We start from the raw sequence: 17,238 nt of genomic DNA, 5'->3' as shown, positions 1-17,238 counted from the left end.
TCTTCTTACCAGCCCCATGCCCAACCATATGCCAACCAGTGCTCCTCACCTCATCCCTAGACACAAGGCCAATTTCTAATGAAGTTCCTCAGAGTCCTGGGGGCCACTGATGTCAGGATCCTACACAGTAATCCCTGGCCCAACACCACCCAGCTTAGATAGCTCTACTCCTAGTGAGAAAGAATACACATTCAACATTGACTTTCATTATCAGAAGATGCTCGACTCCAAAAGGTCAGAGTAGCAACACACAGCAATTAGTTGGGTTCTAAAGCTCCGCATTGATACACTCAAAGATTTCACTGGGTTACAAAAAAATATTTAAGGAAGGCATATGTGTGACCCATACTTATACATGACTAACAACAGCTCTACCTTCAGCCATTCAACCCAGATTTTGCTGTCCTAAAAGTTGAATTCAGAGAGAGCAAAGCTTGTGTGTGTGTGTGTGTGTGTGTGTGTGTGTGTGTGTGTGTGTGTGTATGGAAATTTATAACAGTCATTCAACACGCTGCTTGTGCACTGGAAAAGTACGTGCAATGAAATGCCCTCCCACTAGGTGTTTCAGGACAGAAGAGAACTAAAATGAGAGCACAGTAAAAAAATGACATTACTGTTTCTTGAAATCTTCCTGTCAGGTAGAAATATCAAAATGCAGTTCACACAGCCGATCATTTGAGTGTAACATTTATTAAATTTCATCATTTATGATCACTGTTATAACCAAATCAACCCTGGCAGAAGCTCTGACAGTTAAAAACAGAGAACATACTGATTTTCAACTATTTTACTTACATGTTCTTTTGAGATTCTCATGCAATGCTCATAATTAGGAAATACTGTACATTCATCCTCTCATGTTTATTAAGACACTCTCTAAAAACTATTCATAGACACAATAGTTACTGTTCCTTCTGACTATGTATTTATAATACACTCTTCTGTAAAATGTATAACTGTGGCCACATAATAATAAGTATGACAATAAGATAATTTCAGGAAAAGGTTACAACAAAAAAGAGCAAAATTTGAAGAGACTGGGGCATATAAAAGTCACTTGAGAACACCACACACACTTGAGTATTTTCATTTTCCAGTTCAAAAGGACATGCTCAAAGTTTTCTTAGCAGAGAATTGTCAGGAATGCATGAAAACGGCCTTTCATGTCTTATCCGCTGGCAGATCATCAGTGCCTCTGAGGAAAGAGAGCTGTGGCCATTATCTTTTAGGTCTGTCCACATCATCTATGGCTGCTAGGAGCTTTTGTCTTGCTTTCTTATTGATATGAGATCCCAGGCAAACATTCACCAGGTTGGTCAGCTGCTTTGTTGAATATTCCTGCCCAAAGAAAGCAAATTCAAGTTCAACACCCAATCTACGAAAATTGATGCATCTGATGAGTACAAGCGGAGAGCAGGCAGATATCAGATGCCGGTGAGTGGTTCTGAGCACTGTAAGCCAGGGTGAACAGTGGACGGATGACGTTATAGCTGGAGCACCAAAGGCAACTGTCTACTGTGCTGGGAAGGTGGGAGCTAGGGCAGAATACACTGGAGGAGGCAGCAACAGAATCTGTTTTAATACTACAAAGTGATGTAACATGCTGTTTATTGCTTTAAAGGGCACTCATGCTTTATACTTGTTTCTGTGGTAGTCTTTATGTTATCAAAATATACTGCCAGTTCAAATTTTAAAATGCACTCTACATTTTATACTTCAGTTGGTATCTCCAACAGAACAATGATTCCTTTATGATATGAAGACAAGGCAGTGAAGCAGAAAGACACCCTAGAAGACTTAAAAGATTTATTTATTTTATTTTTATGTATATGAGTATTTTGCCTTTATATAAGCATGTGTAGTATACATGTGCTTGGTGTCTGCAAAGGTTAGAAGAGGGTGTTGGAGTCCCTAGACCTGAGTTACTGATGTTTGTGAGCCACCATGTGGGTGCTGGGAGTCAAATCTGCAAGAGCAGACAGTGCTCTTAACTGGGGGGTCACCTCTCCAGCCCAAAGTCACTCTTTTTCAACTTCTCATATTATAACTATTAGGCAATTAGTAAAATGAAGATGAAATATCTTTCACTGTCCAAGTCTATCTAGTTTATGTGTTCAAGAGGAGATTGGGAGGATGGGTAGAGGGTTCCTCAGAAATGCTGCATAGTGTTTTTCTTCTAGAACAACAGGAGTTAAGATAGGGAGGGACAATTGTGCACTTTCACCTGAAAAGAGACAAGAAGGCCTGTTTATAGTAAAGACATTGTTAAAGAGAGCAGCATGGTAAAGTACGAGGAAGAGCTCATTCTAAACCTCAGCAGATGACTTCACATGTACACCTGGCAAGGCATCTCCTCTGTCTGGTCAGCACTCAGTATCCATCATCACTGAGCACTGGACTTGCTCTGGCAATGAGTAGTTCTAGGAGCTCCCAGCTTTTCAGCTGGAAAGAGCCTATAAGAAATTCCCTACTGCTGCTGGGAAAATGTCACTGAACTGCAAATACTGTCTAGTTGAAGTTTCTAAAACGCCAAGCTACAAAGTTTACTTACAGCATTAAAAGAATAAACCCTAAAGGTGGCATCATTTCTGCATCAAGCAATAGACAGGCAAGAGCTGTGCTTCCTTTCTGTCCCTCCATAGGCACTCTGTACATGCTCACAACCCTCCCTCAGCACCAACACTGAACATCAGCAGCTCACTCTGCTAACCAAGTGAACATTTAACAGCCCATCTGCATATAATGGTTTTGGCTCTCAAATATCAGTGGGGAAAAGAGTGCTAAGTTTTTCTCAATTTTGGCTTATTTATCAAAAAGTCCTTAAAAGTAGCATGTACATCTCAACTCGCTTCTAACAAGCACTAGGCATTTACAAAAATTATTTCATCTTTTTACAATGTTAAAACTCAAAAGGATAAACCAAATAAGGTAAATACAAGTGACAACTACTTCCTTACCCAAATGAAATAAAACATTACTCAGCTTTTTCCCATGTTTAGTATCAACTGAACACTGGAGTTATTACAAGTATTAATATTCGGTGATTTTCTTTTCTTTTCTTTCCCTTTCATTCCTTCCTTCTTTTCTTTCTTGTTTAGTTTGGTTGCTTTTATTTTGTCCTATTTGAGACAGAATCTTATGTAGACCAAGGTGGCCCTAAATTCACTATGAAGCCAAGGCTAGTTCTGAACTTAGGAAACCCCTGGTTGGTTGCAGGTTCCCTTAATCCTCTCCACATTTTCCTCAAGACTCCTTCACACACTGTCTATCTAACAAATGATCCAAGGATCACACAGAAGTGCTCTCTGCTGTGTGTGTGTGTGTGTGTGTGTGTGTGTGTGTGTGTGTATGTGTGTGTGTTCGTTCGATTAAGCTGCAGAAATTCAGCATTTAAATAACTGAAGAAAAACAATCAAACTTATATTAAAGGCAAAATCTAATGCTTGGTAAGAGTCTAGCCATATGTACTATTATTTTCAAATCATCCCTACAGGCCACTATGATGAGGATGTTATCATTTTACTGTTTAAGGGTACAAAACTTAGGTTCTACAGCTTATGAATCATTTCAGCGTTACTTCACTCAATTTATTTTGATACCAACCACGTTCAGTCTCAACCTGTGACGCAGCACAGGAAAACCAGAGCTCATGTTCTAATTCTAGGACTCAAAAGGATGAGATGAGGTAAGACATCACATAGCTAGTGTGAGTACGGTGAAGCCAACCTAAGCAGCGTTCCTTCGTATTACTCTCTTGAGTCAGACAAGAACAGCACGATGGAAAAGAACCCAATCTGACCCTGCTCTCACCCTGTGTTCTCGGATCCAGCGCTCCATGTCACTCTCAGTCAGGTAGTAGGCTTTGATATATGTTTCCACAAATTCTTTATCAGGAATGGGTCTAATATCAGTTAGTTTCTCAAGCTTCATTAAAAACTGTTGAAAATCCAATTGCATCAAGGCACGACCCTCATTACTGCACTTCTTGACATTGGCGTATCTAAGAGACACACGATAACATAACAAGTGATGAGATGCTGAGAAAACCAGTACAGCAGCCTTGTGTCCCAGGAATGGGCTGTGCTCGTGCCTATCTGTTTAGTCTTTAGTGCTAGTCCTCGCTACCCTTTGCTTTCCCCACTTGCAAAACACAGAAAGTAAGCCACTCAAAGGTTCTTCTTTGCCCTATGGACTATAGTTTTCTGCATTCAGTTAACACAGTCGTCTGAAAGACAACTAGGTGCTCTGGCTACCAAGAATTATTTTTAAAACTATGCTCAAATACTCCAAAGTCATACAAGTTAGAAAACATTTCAATATTATAGCAATTCAATGAAAAAGGAACAAATGAAATAATTCTCCCATCAACATTGTACATACTTTCCATAATAAAATAATTCATAGATGTATTCTGATACACCTCATTACTGAAATACTGGGTTTTAAGGTGGATGTCTAATAATAATGGATATATTAACCCTACAAACAATATTTTATTAAGTCAGTGATATATTCAATGTTAGGAAGTGAGCCATTTTCTCAAAGAAATTGACCAGAAAAAAAAAATCACAGATTATTTAGTAATCAATGGATTTTTGTATTTTATTTTTTAAATAAAGTGGTTTGTGTGGAAACAACACATATTTACCATTTTTTATTTAAACTAATTTATTTCTAATACTTCTAAGCCGTGGCTGTTGATACGGCCATCTTATATAAAGCATGGTGCTTCTAATAGGCCATCCACATGACTTTCCCACTTTCCAAGGCATTCTTTTCATAAGAAGGAAAAAGGAAAGAGATATCAGATGAAAGAAGATATAAAATTCAATGTGTACATGGTCTTAAAAATAGCTGTTTGCCAATTGAGCAAATTGTCTTCTTTGTGTCAGATGATGTAGGACAGAGTAGGGATGGCGTCAGAGTAGTGGGAGCACTACCACGCACAAACTGGGAGCACTACCATGCACAAACTGGGACTCTACGGGAGATGAAGACAGAACGGGCGATGACACAGACGATCTGAAGACTGACTTTGCCATGGAGCACCAGGAGTTCAGGAGCCCTCTCTGCTGCTGAACACAGCGCACCTGGCCAAGTTACTCAGACTTTCTGACCCAAGATTTCCCAGTGACAATTATAAACAGAGGCAAGTCAGGATTTGCCAACAAAATCTGTGAAATCTTTGGCTTAGTAAATAATATTCAGTAAATGTTAGGAATACTCATAAAACTTATTAGATAATAATTATTAGTTTCACTTTCAGATAATCTAATGGCTCTGTATTCCTCACTCATCTGCTCTCTTGTCCAATATCAAAATCCACAAAACAACCCACAGGGATGGGCACAGTGTGACCTATGGCTCCCTCTCCAACTTGGTTTCAAGCATGTCAGCTACTGATCATTATCTCTATCTAGTAACCAAATATGTCATTCATATACTACATTAGAATTTAAGACACAAGGAATGCTTTTTAACACTTACCCTTCCACAATAGTTCTGTTAGCTAATCGTATACAATGTTCCCAAAGTATATTTGACACAGGCAAGGGTATCCGAACTCTCTTAGAAACTTCATTTAACCGCTTGTTAAACTGCTCAAATTCCTAGGAGGGACAAAAGTTATGGCTATAATTTTAATGCCACAGTATTTTCACACACACACACACACACACACACACACACACACACACACACACACACAAATAAAAAAGATTAAAAAAAAAAAAGATCCAAACATGTAGATTTTAACTAAATGAAGCAAAAAAAAAAAAAAAAAAGGGGGGGGGGAGATTAATGTCACAGACAATATAGACTTAGTATAAAGGTTAAAAAACAAAACAAAACAAACAACAAAAAACAACAGGGCTGGCAAAATGGCTCAGCAGGTGAAGCCCTGGCTGCGGAACACCGACTCAAACTGACCTCATGCCCATGCAGATCTTTCTTCTTCTCCTCTCATACACACACAATAAGTAAATAAATGAACAAACATTTTAAGAAAAACATAAACTATGTTATAGCACAGAACATATTACATTTATCTAAAGAAAAATAACCATCATCAATTGACTAAACAACTTTAACCATGATTAAATACTTTTACATCTCAAAATTTTCTGATTGTCTACTGTGGACTAAAAAAAGCTAACTGACTTAATCTGGAGACATAGTTTTAAAATCTATCTTAACAAGCTTTCAACTCAAAATTAATTATTCATAGTGTGTCGGTATTTACACTCCCTAGAAAATAATCTGATAAGTTGTTTTCGTTCCTAATCATTATTTAACATTAAATACACTATTACATGCAAAACAACTTGAAAGTTATGTCATAGTCACAAAACTTTAGTACAAAGGAAAACCACCATTAAACATTTTTATTAGCTACTGAAAAACTAAGCATTTTTATTGTCTTAACTTTCACAACAAGATTATATTAAAGCTGAAAACATAAAGAACTAATTTAGGAAACACGAGTGACTTCACAACAGCAGTAAATAATTCATCTTTCAGTGGACGGCCTCTTTGGACTACTCTCAACTGAATGTTCACATACAAAAGGAATGCCATTGACTCTTCCCTGGCAATGTATGTCACATAAATTGAAGAATGATTAAGGTGGGATTTTTCTGAACAGAGAAATGACATGATGTTTAGCAAGTTGGGTGCAACATGTGTTCAGAGGTCCTAACGAGACATAGGAGGAAATCACTGGGTCAGGCCAGGTGCGCTGTGTGGCTGACAGCTGTCCTGCCTGTTACTTCTTGGCTACTTCCCAAGTCACAGCTTTCCTTGCTGATTTATTTTTTAACAGTTCATTGCTTTTAATTATTTCTTTTAAGAAATGGGTCTCCAATCCACTAAGCTGACTTTTTGAAATCAAAGCTCAATAAGTAATTGCTCTCCATCAGCTGTTTCATTTCATAGACCTCACAGAGCAGCAGCACTGGCCGTGGTATTTATTCATGCATTTGCTACAGTAAACTACCTCGGATTTCAAGTCATAGTTTGGTCATTTTCATTAATATTTTACTTTAGAAAGCTATAGCCTTAATACACAAACAATATTTTTTGCTAAGTTCAGCATTCACAAGTACAGCTTGTTAAATAAACCACCGAATTTTACTCAGGAACATGTAAAAGCAACAACATCAGGTTTTGTTTTTGCACAATTTAAATTCAGTAAAGTAATGCAAAGAATAGAAAGTATCAGACAACCTGTAAATTTAAAGATGGCCTTGGGCCACTAAAAAGGATGGGTTCAGATTAATAATCTGAATGACATTGGCTCTGCTTTAGAATAATCATTTTTCAAGGAATTAAGGAATTAAGATGTGAAATCAAGTAGTACCTTCTAGCACTGTACTTCTGAGCAAGAAGTCTTTTCCTTTTCCTATGCGTCTGATGTTTGGTATGTTTTGTTACCTCAAGTTCATCTTGTGAAATCCCAACCCCCCAGGATGAAAGTGTTGGAAGTGGGGGCTTTGGAAAGTAACTGGGTATGAGGTATGCCTGGAGATTGATGCTTTTATAAAAGATACCCCTTTTTTCATCACATGAGCATGCAACAGGAAGATGAGATCTGTGAAAATTCAGCCCAGCCCACTCAGCTAATCTGTCTGAGCCTTGACACTAGACTTTCTAGGCATCTGAACTCTGACAAACAAAACACAACACAACAACAACAAAAAAAACCCACCTACCCTACCCTGTGTATTGTCTCAATAAACCAAGGAAATACGTCATAAAAACAGAATAAAAACCATATTGTTTTGAAATGAGGAAACATCATTATTTAAAATCGCACTTATGTTTTACATTCCAAATTTAAAGTGGCAACTGAAATCTCAAAGACAAGAATCTCAGTTTCCGGAGAACAAAGCCAGAAGACTTACACTTGTTGCTCACCCCTTGGATCCCAATGGCACTCCTAGATACAACTAAGCACAGCCTTCCAGTCTGGAGACAGCCTGATAGCCCTACAGAAGGGTGCTGTAAGCTGTGGTAAGGCACAGCAGACCAATCCTACCTAACCCATGTTCTAAACTATGGCTTCATTGGTTCTCAGGTACCCCAGCTACTAAGAATGATTTTAAATGAGATTAAAACCAGGATTCTATGGGTCAATTTCTCTATGCTGACAGGAATGAAAACAATCTTTCTGAAAGTTGCTTTTCCTGGATACTCTTTATTAGATATTCCACATGGTACCTTTTCTTTCTTCCGTGAGTAGGCTCCTGTGACCAGAGCAATCAGGTGATATTCCTCTCCCACCTACTTCCTATCGTTCCCCTCTTGGTTGCTTTGTCCGATGCAAGCATTATATACCCTGGATATTACACACTCATCTGTGGGCCCTCTCTCTACACTGACTAGGATATCCCTCAAAGTCACACAGGTTCCTTGACTGACAACTGTACTGGCAGATTTCTATCAGCTCAGGTACATGTCAGGTGGTCATAAGTATCGACTGATTCACAAAGACAAAAAGGTCAACTGCAATTCTCTTTAGGGAACATACAAAAGCAGGCATCACCCCCACACAGCTCATCACCTAAGACCTTGTAAAAGTGATGTGATTTCTAGAAAACACAACCTGGAGTGAGGAACACGATCCTGTCAAAAAGAATACACACAGAGCTGTAGGAATGACTCGAAGTAGAAACACCTTCTTGGGTTAGAGCTGTGGCTACTGGGGTCCTATCAGGAAGGCAGCCATGGCATGCAATATTCAAACAAATTTAACATTAGAAATTAGGGAGTAAAGTCAAAAAAATAAAAATTAAAAAAACCCACAAATCTGTAAGTATCACAACTGAAAACAAGAACAGAATTCAGAGCCCACGTACCTCAATTGAACCCCATGCCCCATCCCAGAAATGAGCAGTCATTAACCAGAATCTCACATTTTAGAGCCCGCCCACCTCTCAACAAAGTGATCATTAGCAGACAGTTCCCAGAACACTTGCCTTCAGCAATGCATCTACATATACGTTGTGCTGTGACATGATCTCTTTGACATCCCATTTCACGTTAGTCATCAGGAGCAGCATCTGTTCATAATCAATAGCTTTACCAGCCACAATCCAGTAAATGGGTTTGCGGAGTTCACTGGCAGTTGAGACTGTCTGAAATGGTCCACAGAAACAAAAACAATTACTTCTAAAAGTGCTACACCTAAAAAGAATACTTTGTCCTTTTCTATGTACCACATACAAAAATATAAATTATATATTTGGAGATTTCAATTAAGAAAATATTTTAACATGAGATAAAGGCCTTGTTCCTACTTCCCCAATCTCTCCTGGTACCAGTACCTTATTTTGGAATTCCATCCTCACTCACAGCCTACCCCCCCCCCACCCCCCCCCACCCCCGCGCGCCCCTAGGATACCACTTAACATTCTTCATAAACCTCCAAAGATTCCTTCCAAAACACACATGCAGCCAAGCTTTTCACCTCTTTTCAATCATTCCAAGACCCCCCTGGTACCCTTAGAATAAAGTCTAATTCTAGGGTGGAGCACTTTAGGCAACAAGGCTTCTGCTCATCACTCCAACCACCCTCCTCTTCCCTGCTCTGACAACTGTAGTTTTCCTCGGACTCACACGCATCATGCTCTCTTCTCACTGTCTCTCCAACTTGCTCCCTACCCAGCTGGGTCCAGTTTAAACATGACACAGACACACTTCCTCCTGACAGCCTTGCTAGGCAACCTTCTCCCAACTCAGCTCACTTCCAGTCTGAGTTAAACTTATCTCCAGCTACTGATCTTCAAAGCACTTTCAACAGTGTTCTAAATTCTAATTGGCTCACTCTATCTATCTATCTATCTATCTATCTATCTATCTATCTATCTATCTATCTATCTAATCTATCTCACCAGACTAAAACTTGTAATGCTCACTAAGATGTTTATTTAACATAGGAAGCCATAAATAAATAGGATATTTTATCCAGCTCCCCTGGAACTTGATCTCTAGTGATAAACTATCAACTTTAATGATGCCGGCTCTGCCTTGTTCACAGTTGAAATGACAGACCATACCATCTCTGACCTGAGAGTAAAATTGCTGAAGAAAGGGCTTTTTGGCTGCAGGCATCACAGCATCCAGATGTGGCTGAAGGAACTCAAACTGTTCAGCCAGAAACACCCTAAAGAGGATAAATAACCATGGCGTAAACAAACTGCAGGATTTAGAACCTGTCATTGTTGCTGTGCAATGAATCTGTTATGACCAAAACCCAACTGAAAATGCTTTCACTTTAGTGACTTTGTTCTAGGAGCTGGACAAGTTTCTTTAACACCACACTTATCAGTTAGTGGAAGAGTCACTTCAAGGGACACAATCAGGCTCCAAGTCATGGAGATATGCCCTTTCTCATCTAAGATATGAGCTTGTGTAACATAAAAAAGAAAACAAACAAACAAAAACCCTAAAAATGAAATAAAGCTGGTTTTTAAAAAAAGGTTTATTTTATGTATGAGTGTTATGCCTGTATATGTGCATGTATGCTATGTACATGCCTGGTGCCCAGCAAGGTCATAACAGGGCATTGGATCCCCTGAGACTGGGGTTATAGATGATTTCGAGCCACCATATCAATGCTGGGAATTGAACCTGGGTCCTCTGCAAAAGTAACAAGAGCTCTTAACCACTGGGCTAACTCTCCAGTCCGTGGCTTGCCTTTTAGAGGATTTCTTTCAAAGATTCCATTCGATAAATATATACAAAAGACTTGATTCAAAACGGATACTTGTCTTAAGTAACCAAACATTACTAACACAGCACACAGGCTCCTCAGAGGCAGGCACATCTATTCTGGGTGCAGGAGTGGCAGGTGGTAAGTGCACCTGGACTATTTATTGCCTGCAGATGCACTACCACTGAAAAACGCTCTTCTTGGCTTTCTGTTATGCACAAGAGAATATTTACCTTACATTGGGCTGCACTTTATGAACAGGTTATATGCTTTAACTAACTTGGGGGTTTAGAAAGATCAGCGAGCATTCTTGCTGATGCCAAAAGTAAATTCTATGTTAACAGTTAACAATGGACTACAGTTATTATAGATTCTCTGGCCAACAGGGAATAGAAATATACCATTCACTTCTTAAAGTTTCACTTAACAAGGATCATCTTGTTAACTATCACAATGTAACATATTCCCTTACGTTCATTTATACAGTTAAAGCCAACCACAAAAAGCTAAGGTTGGTGGTGCACTGTAATCCCAGTCTGGTAAGGCAGAGGCAGGGGGATCTCTGGGGCTCACTCTTCTCCTGATCTACCATACTTGGCAATCTCTAGGCCAATGAGAAACCCTGTCTCAAAACCCAGGTTAACAGCATCAGAAGAATGATACCCAAGAGAGTTATCTGGCTCTTATATGTACAAAGACACATACTTGCACAAATATGAACACTTCCATACACATGGATGGATGGACACACACACACAAACACACACACACACACACACACACACACACACTCCCATGCAATTAAAAAAACTGAATTAGTAGTTTATGCTAACATATATTTCACAATAATGCTTAAGTGGTTTAGGAGTAGTAGTATTATATAGCAATAAGTATAATTACACAAGGCTTACTTTTAATAATTTTCCTTAAATAGTTATGGCAAAGTAACTTGCTTTCAACAACTTACAAGGATTCTGTGGCTACCACTCTCTCTGCCAACCCATATAATGTATCCCCAGATGTCAAAATCACTAGTTGATTGAGGTGTGGGCTGGGTACCTTCTCCTTTCTTTCTTCTGCTGCTGTGAGTGTGGCAGTAGGATCAGCTGAAACCTCCTAGAAAGACAACACACACACACAACACCTGAAACAGCAAGTCTACTAGTGCTAAAGCATGGCTCTGATGACGGAACTATAGTGAGCACACTCACAGGCACACGCATGCATTGGATACACACTGAGCTTTAGCCCTTCTTTCTTATTGTTATATTTTGCAACTACTAGAATTTTTCTTTTTATACTAAACTAAAATGATGACACAGATCACCCAACACTGCATGGCACAATATGTACATGACTCAAAGTTGGCCAATGCAGGGAATCTTCATTAACTAACAGCTGTTTCACAGAGAAATATCTCTCAAAATCTGGAAGGCAAGGGACTGATCCTTAACAACTAGTGATAACACTGTGATGTATGGTTTGAGTAACCATTTCACAATCAAAGCTTAACCAAGGTAATCTTGGTATAATCTCATGAAGGCAGGACTAGAATGCAGTTATAAACTTGAACAAAACTAACTGCACTGTATACATCTGGTTCAGATTTTTATGAGAACAAAGATGGTCAGTGTGAATCTAGGTGAGAGATGTGGATGGAAATGCTGCACTCCTTGGCACTGTTGAGAAGAGCGGCACTGAAACAGATAAACGGCCATGTAGCCAACAGCACTGACAGTTCAGTGGTCAGGAAAATGCTCAAGTTCAAATCCTTTTCACCTTCACCTGACACCAGGCTCACATGCAATCTTCTCATCACTAAATGATCTTTGCCAGCACTCAGGTGCCAGGCAAGGAGTAAGCAGGGTACACGTTACACACATTCCTGAACATCACAAAAATGTATTTCATATCATAAGCGGTCTAGAGGTGAGAGTGCCTTGAGATCTTAGCTAGGGTGCTTGACTGGCAACTTGGAGTACCTGGAGACCAGAAGTTGGCCATTCTGAGTCCTTATCACTCCAAATAGTTGAATAGAGTTACATCTGGGTGGAGAAGCTTTATGAAACAACCATGAAAAACTGCTGCAGAGAATATTGTCCTCACACCAGTCACTTAAGTAGTCACTACAGTCAATGTCAAAGAAAGATAAATTCATTTGCCCTTTTTGAGGGGGACTCAAGGGGGCAACATTACAATTGCATTAAAAAAAACTCCATAGCTCACAAATAATGCCCAACAATGCTACTGATATTAATCAATTATAACCTTTGCCTGGCTTATAGCACCTTTTCTCACAATGACTTTGTAACAACATGCATTTATTATATTTTGAAAAAGCTCCTAGAAAAGAAATTGAGAGTTTAATAGAACATAGGTTGTGCCCACGAGCAGTGGCAAAGCACTGTGGGGAGAGGCTGAAGTGCTTGCCTAACTGCTTCCTTGGTCCTCTCAACACAAACGTGTCGGTCTCACCCTTTAGTTACAAAGCTGCCACAGATACACGCAAAGAACACTGCAAAGTTTTTACGCTAGCGCTTTCCTTTGCTCCTGGTATCGCCGACGTATTAGGCATCAAGTTTTCGGCAATTTTTTGTTTACAATGAGTTACACATAAGAAAATACACTCAACTGCACTATCGACCCACAGAAGTGGTCAGGCTGACATAAATGAATGGAGTGCTTATCATGCATGGGAGCCGTAGTGCTGCAGTTTAGCTTACAGCAGCCTCATGAGCAGAGGAAGAGAAATTTTAATCTCTAATCACATCAGAAGTCCTGTTTTTACCCTTTGCTGCTGTTATCCTACCACTATAAAAAAAGAACTTAAACGAATAGATTTTCTGGGCAAATTGAAAATAGTGTTTTCAAGTTTTTAAATAATGTTCAAGCTGGATGTCGTAGTGCACACCTGTAATCTCAGATTTAAGAGGCTAAAGCAGGAGATCAACAGTCTGAAGCTAGCCTGGGCTACACGGCAAGGCTCTGTCTCAAACAAACAATGGAAGTTGGCCACAGGTTTTAAAAAATTTAGTTATCATCACTGTGGTGGTTTAAATAAGAATGGCTTTCACAGGCTCATATGTGAATGCCAGGGAGTGGAACTCTTGGCTAGGATTAGAAGGATTAGGAGGTGTGGCCTTGTTGGAGGAAGTGTGTCATTGGGGGTGGGCTTTCAGTTTTCAAAAGCCTATGCCAGTGTCTGTCTCTCTGTCCCTCTCTGTCTTTCTGCACCCACCCCCTCTCCACTTGTGGATCAGGATATAAGTCTCAGCTATTTCTCCAGCCCTATGCCTGCCTACTGCCATGCTCCCTACCATGATGAGAATGGATTAAACCTCTGTAAGTAACTGTAAGCAAGTCCCAATTCAATGCTTTCTTTTATAAGAGTTGTCTTGATAATGGTGTCTCTTCACAGCAACAGAAGAGTGACTAAGACAGTCACTGAAGAGAAGATAAAAGACCTATTTCTGGCCAGGGATCAGCAGCAGCCACTTCCCCATGAACTTTTCCTCTATTAGACCTTACAGATTTTCCCTTGATGTGGAAAACACATTTTCTAAAATTTAAATTGAATTTCTATGATGCTGCAAGCCACAAACATGTACAAAGTAGAATTTCAGCTGATTATGACAAAGCTAATACCTGGAAGAAGCCAAGGGCCTTCCAGAGGTCAAGTTGAGGCTCAAGGAGCCCTGGTGATATTTGGCTTTTGATTATCAGCCATTTTCTGCTATGAGTTTCTTGTGTGCTATTGTAGCTTCTTCATCATTTATTGGGCACCATTTCCCCGCTACTAAAAGAATATTTAGAAAACCTTGTGCTCTTACAGCTATGCTCAGCCAGAACCCCAGTTCAAGCCTCCCTGTAATTATCATCATTGGCAGCATCGGGCCAGGTCCATCCCCAGACGGAATTAAGCACCATATCAGAGATACCTCTGTATTCCCTAAGAACAGACTTTAGTGTCCAGGCTACCTGTTTGAGAAGGCCTGGTGGATGTGCCAATTAAGCTTAAACTTCCTCCTTTTCCAAATCTTACCTCTAGTTTCAGATCTCCCTTTAACTATCACCAGAGGCATCTAGCTGTACACAGGTTGCCTAGCGACCGAACACACTTTCCCCCACTCTGCAGAAAAACAGCAGATAGTTTGGACAGAGGAGCCACAGGAAAAAAGAAGGCAGTTTTATTTTCTCCCATTGACCTAGCAACTTGTAGATTCTTAACATTTTCTACCAATCACGTTTAAGACTATAGTGGAGCACATAAGATCCTTCTTCTTAGATATTACTCAAATTTAGCCTTTAGTGAATTCATTAGTCACTTCCCCTTTGGGTTGCAAATGATAATTAACAATTACTGTCCCTCTATGTGAGTCTTATCACCCCTCCGTATGACCCTGGAAGCCTGACAATCACTACCTGAGGAAACTCTTACCTGCCTTTACGACCACACAGGAATTCAAGCCTGGTGATCTTGCTCGACCAGGGGACTGCTATTACTTGGGTTTCTAACTGGATTCCTGAGAGACTTAGGAGGAATGTGGAGAACAGAGAGACGGAGAATGGAGAGGGATAAGGAGGATTTTGACCAGAGAGTACGTGTGGACAAGATGGAAGATGAGGAAAAGTCAGATGGGGAAGTACTAGCTGGGTAAGAATAAGATGTAAAGGACCTAGATGAGGCAGAATTAAGACGAGAGAATTAAGACGAGAGAATTAAGACAGAACTCAGAGGGAACAGTAAATTAATAGAGAGAGAAATCAAGCAAGAAAGGAGCTAGGCATGAGAGCAGAATAGAAGCTGTGTAGAGAGAGATAACCATCACAAAATAATAAAATGTATGGACTTAGGAGTTTCATGTACATAGATTTATTTCTTCTCATCAAAGATTAATTATCAGCTGGTTATAGATTCTTCCCAGACCCTGGGAGGGGACTATCAAGGGGCTGGACCCCCATAATCTCCAACACTATGATAAATTACTTCAGGTAGCATTTTTAAGAATCAAAATGGTTCTATTTGCCATTTATAATTTAAAAGTGAAAATCAGAAAATATGTATAGAGAAAATAAAATTTAAAAAGTCTAAGGTTTTAACTGGCATGAGGCGTAATATAAGAAAAAGCAGTTCTACTTAGTTCCACGTTGATTGGGCTGTTATTTGCCTATCTAAACAATGTCCACTATATTTTCTGTCGCTGTGGAAGTGAATTAAAGTTCATATGCTAACTTAAAAACAATCTTAGATCAAGGTATATTAAAGAGCAAACCAGATTTTCTAAAACAATAAATCAAGGCTTATCAGTGCAAAAATATATAGAGACTAACAGGGAAAGAAAAATACCACCTAGAAACAAATGTAAAATGCCTTGAAAACTTCAACTGTATTCTAGGAAGTGCTTTCCTGAAGTGGGAACTAGGCAGAGCTTCACGAACAATCCTTACAAACTGAGGACCAAATGAAGGCTTGATGGTTTCCATATCCTACAGCCAATCTGCTCATTTAAGAGATGGTAAGGCTAGCACTTAAAATTAGAACATGTTTGTTGGGGATATTCAGTCATTTAGCATTTGCATTAATTAAATAAAATTAACCTTACATCAGGAAGCTGGGTGAGCAACTAGTTGACAGAAAGTAATCATAGAGCATCAGAGGACATCTGGAAGAGACAGAGACACACGAGGGGTAGTAAGTGGTGCAGCTCCCCCCCCCCGCCCCCCGCCCCCGCCCGAAGAATGGCCCTTTTAGGAGATATCAGCAAGGGAAGAAGGTCAGCTAGTTGCTACTCAGCCTCTCCAAACTAGCAGGTTTTCATCCCAGCCTTTGACTCTCAAGCCTTAATTATAAATAGAAAGGTAGAGATTTAGTTAAAGCTACCTGTAGCAGCAGCAACAAAGCCAGTGCCTGTGGTAACAGAATTACTGCCAGGCTATGGCCTGAGTGGTCAGGCCACTGCCAGAGAAGCAGGCCGGCCGTTAACTGCAGAGTCACAATTGCTGGCTGAAACAGCCGTAGATTAAGACACAGTCACTGTGCCGAAGATAAAGCAACACGTTAGAAGGAAATATGCTCAAAAAATAGTTAGGAAGAAAGGGAGGCATACTGTTTTTTAACATAAGACTGTAAATTTGACAATTTCACCACGTGGGACACAAATTCATTCAGTTATCACCACAAGAATTAGGCAAATGTCATGGGCATTTTAATGTCAGGAAGATGAATAGCAATGTGTTTCAGAGAAGAACTAGCTTGGGACCACTGTTTACTTGGTTGTGTGATTCCATTATACACCTTATGGCAAATAAGCAGGAGTGATAGAGAAATGACAGAATGATTTTAATGAAGAAGTTAACCCATCAATGGTCTTGAGGCATTCTATCAGTAACAAGAAAAACTTTAGTTGAGTACTAAGATCTACCTAGAATAAGATCTGATGGCCAAAGCCATTCTAAAGAAAATGCATAATGAAACATGGAAAACTATTCAAGTAGGCAAAAGCTAATTGACTTTAAAAACAAAGGCA

General features: G+C 39.6%; 1 protein-coding gene across 2 annotated transcripts in view; it reads right to left on the bottom strand.

The window, feature by feature from the left end:
- Nucleotides 1-671: 671 nt before the first annotated feature.
- Vps50 (VPS50 subunit of EARP/GARPII complex) overlaps nucleotides 672-17,238 on the bottom strand; it is a 114,989-nt gene continuing 98,422 nt past the window's right edge. Inside the window, exons 23-28 of one of the 2 annotated variants that reach the window (XM_059257341.1) lie at nucleotides 11,679-11,827; nucleotides 10,066-10,162; nucleotides 8,976-9,134; nucleotides 5,488-5,609; nucleotides 3,811-4,000; nucleotides 672-1,338 (exon numbers count right to left, since the gene is read on the bottom strand). In XM_059257341.1, coding sequence (XP_059113324.1) covers nucleotides 1,219-1,338; nucleotides 3,811-4,000; nucleotides 5,488-5,609; nucleotides 8,976-9,134; nucleotides 10,066-10,162; nucleotides 11,679-11,827 — 837 coding nt within the window. In that variant the 3' untranslated portion in view covers nucleotides 672-1,218. Of the gene's footprint in view, nucleotides 1,339-3,520; nucleotides 4,001-5,487; nucleotides 5,610-8,975; nucleotides 9,135-10,065; nucleotides 10,163-11,678; nucleotides 11,828-17,238 lie in introns of those variants that run through there. The other variant, XM_059257340.1, reaches the window with a different exon arrangement.

This window comes from Peromyscus eremicus, chromosome 3, assembly GCF_949786415.1.
Source record: "Peromyscus eremicus chromosome 3, PerEre_H2_v1, whole genome shotgun sequence".
Classification (NCBI taxonomy): domain Eukaryota; kingdom Metazoa; phylum Chordata; class Mammalia; order Rodentia; family Cricetidae; genus Peromyscus; species Peromyscus eremicus.
Note: the sequence above shows the minus strand (reverse complement) of the source record. Positions and strands in the feature narration are given on the sequence as shown.